The sequence below is a fragment of the Cucurbita maxima genome, unplaced genomic scaffold (genome assembly GCF_002738345.1).
Source record: "Cucurbita maxima cultivar Rimu unplaced genomic scaffold, Cmax_1.0 Cma_Scf00032, whole genome shotgun sequence".
Taxonomy (NCBI): domain Eukaryota; kingdom Viridiplantae; phylum Streptophyta; class Magnoliopsida; order Cucurbitales; family Cucurbitaceae; genus Cucurbita; species Cucurbita maxima.
The window spans coordinates 1,864,413-1,867,540 of record NW_019272048.1 but is presented as its reverse complement, the minus strand read 5'-3'; the positions used below and the strand labels follow the sequence as shown (position 1 = coordinate 1,867,540).

Here is a 3,128-nt window from a genome sequence, read left to right as displayed (position 1 = left end):
CCCCCCCCCCCCCCCCCCCCCCCCCCCCACACACACACACACACACACTCCACAGAGGTTTGATAATATTTACTCTTATGCATGTGAAATTTTTAGTTTTATATGTTTTATAGAAACTTATGCATATGAAATTTGTAGTTTTTACAATAATTACTTTGTGAATATGTTATTTGTAAGCTTATAGAACCTCATGTTATATATGGACGAGAATGAACATTCCCAGGGAGGTTTTGAGAGCTCTTGCCTCCTGCCTCTCCAATGCAGATCTGTTCACAAAATGCCAAAAGATGATCCCTCCCTGGATACCGTGCATATACTAGGTTCTCTCCCGGGCCTTGCTGATCATGAAACTAGCTGAAGGGGCCCACACGCCCAAAATACTCTCTTTTGTGCTCTCCTTCTCTTACCTTTTTCTCTTATATACATTTTGTATTGGGGTTTATGTGAGGTCCGACATCGGTTGGAGAGAAGGACGAAGCATTCCTTATAAGAGTGTGGAAACCTCTCCCTAGCAGACGCGTTTTAAAACCGTGAGGCTGACGGCGATACATAACGGTCCAAAGTGAATAATATCTGCTATCGGTGGGTTTGGGCTATTACAGTTTGTTATAAACTTTTTGAATAAAAGTATAGATTCTGCACCTCTTCTACTGTTTTATTTCATGCCCATCTTTGTATCTTGCTTTTCTGCATCTCAAGAAACGTTTGTACCTTCTTTCTACCTTCCGGCTCAAAGATCACCCAAGATACTTTGCATACCTGCTTCAAACCCAAGTTTTGGACTATGTAAAGTAGTAAGATTACCTTTCTAACGAAGTTTCTAATGGTTCGAGTTCAGTTTATTGTAACCAAGCGTTCGGCTATTTGGTTAGAAAGGAATTGGTCACTCTTTTAGAAAAGGCTCTAATAGGTTGGATTGTTCAAATTCAGTCGATGGCTTCACTAGTTCACTTTGACCTTCTATCCCAAAATTTTATGTTTTGTTCTTAGACAGTCCTTTTTTACCTCTTCTACATCATAACAGCTTTAATCAAGCAACATAACTTTTCGCATGTAAAATATTGCAGGCCTTGGAAAAATATAAGTATGAACAATCACTTGAACATACAAGTCAGTTCGTTGAAAAGTTGGAGAAAGAACTTGAAGATTTTCATAAGCATCTTGCTCAGTTCAAGAGAAAGAAGGAAGAGGCTGCTGTAGAATTCATGGTTAACTCATGACTGGTAATATCTCTTTTTTACTTATCATTTCCCAGTCAATTGTTGTCGTAGTTGGTTCTTGCCAAACATAAATGTTCTTTGAATAAGTTGTTCAACAATCTAAAGCCATTGTTGCAACAATCTAAACTGTTGTGGTATGATGCAGCTACTCATTCACCCTATTTATTGAACCTTATTACCACTGAAAAGGTGAAAATAGGCATAGACTGCTTTTTACAAACTGGTTCTTCCTACTACAACTGATTGTATGCAAGTAGATATAAAGCCTATTTGAAGTTTATGGGGTCATGCAATGATACAATCGGGAAATTATGGAGCTAGCTCTATTTCAACTTCAAATTGAAAAATAGCCACAAGTTTCATATATGTGAGATCCAACATCGGTTGGGGAGGAGAACGAAACATTCTTTAAAAAAGGGTGTGGAAACCTCTCCCTAGCAGACGCGTTTTAAAAACCTTAAGGAGAAGCCTGAAAGGGAAAACCTAAAAAGGACAATATCTGCTAGCGGTGGGCTTGTACCGTTACAAATGGTATCAGAGCCAGAAATCGAGTGATGTGCCAATAAGGAGGCTGAGCACCGAAGAGGGGTGGACACGAGGTGGTGTGCCAGCAAGGACGCTGTGCCTTGAAGGGGAATGAATTTGGGGAGAGTCCCACATCAGTTGGAGAAGGGAACGAGTGCCAACAAAGACGTTGGGCCCCAAAGGGGGTGGATTGTGAGATCCCACATCGGTTGGGGAGGAGAATGAAACATTTTTTAAAAAATGGTGTAAATCTCTTTCTAATAGACGCGTTTTAAAAACCTTGAGGGGAAGTCCAAATAGGACAATATCTGCTAGCGGTAGACTTGGGTCGTTACAATATATCTCCAATATGGCCGACTAAATTTTGAAGGAAATGATTTTTATTTGTTTTTATCAATTTTGCCCCTCATCTTGTTTTAGATATTTCCTAAATCTTTGACATTAAATCTTGCTAGATTGTTGAGAGATTTGATTAGTTTATGTTTCTTAAAACAAACATTTATTGAGGTTTTGATTTTAAGTGCTCCAACTCTGTTCTTCAATTGAATGAACCATTCTTTGAATATTTGCATGTGCTATATGTCAGATTAGGAGCGTGCCACCACTTGTCTTGTGAGATAGGCTATTTTAAAGTAGTGGCTTAACATTTTTCCACCATAAATGATGACGCTCAGAGAGATGGTGCATAACCCCTTCGACAGAAGTGTGAATGATGAAGACATAAAGGTACTTAGCCATGTGGGTTAAAAAAAATTGTATCACCCTTGTTTGTTTAAAAATAAAATGATAGTTTACTTGGTTCCCCTTTCTATTATTTTTTTATTCATTCCCTCTGTTTACTTCAATATGTGGTTGAAAGCCTACCTCTAGTAGGTATTGTCCTCTTTGGCTTTCTCTTTCGAGCTTCCCCTCAAGCTTTTTAAAACGCGTCTGTTAGGGAAAGATTTCCACACTCTTATAAAGAATGTTTTGTTCTCCTCTCCAACCGATGTGGGGATCTCACAATCTACCACCTTCGAGGCCCAGCGTCCTTGCTGGCACACCGCCTCATATCCATCCCCCTTCGAGGCTTAGCCTCCTTACTGACACATCGCCCAGTGTCTAGTTCTGATACCATTTGTAACGGCCCAAGCCTACCGCTAGCAAATATTGTCCTCTTTGGGCTTTCCCTTTCGGGCTTCCCTTCAAGATTTTTAAAACGCGTCTGCCACCCTTATAAAGAATGTTTTGTTCTCCTCCTCAACCGATGTGGAATCTCACGATCCACCCCCCTTCAAGGCCTGGCGTCCTCACTGACACTCGCTCCTTTCTCCGATCGACGTGGGACCTCCCAATCCACTCCCCCCCCCCCCCCCCCCCCCCCCCCCCCCCCCCCCCCCCCCC

At 41.2% G+C, this 3,128-nt stretch overlaps 1 protein-coding gene across 3 annotated transcripts in view; it reads left to right on the top strand.

Moving 5' to 3' along the window:
• LOC111467053 (uncharacterized CRM domain-containing protein At3g25440, chloroplastic) overlaps window positions 1–3,128 on the top strand; it is a 7,732-nt gene that overhangs the window by 3,125 nt on the left and 1,479 nt on the right. For 2 of the 3 annotated variants that reach the window (XR_002714478.1, XR_002714477.1), the window contains exons 4-5: window positions 1,068–1,223; window positions 2,332–2,471. Coding sequence is in view for 1 of the 3 variants with exons in the window: in XM_023111835.1 (XP_022967603.1) it covers window positions 1,068–1,220 (153 nt within the window). In the remaining 2 variants the exon portion in view is untranslated. The remainder of the gene's footprint in view (window positions 1–1,067; window positions 1,224–2,331; window positions 2,472–3,128) is intronic. The other variant, XM_023111835.1, reaches the window with a different exon arrangement.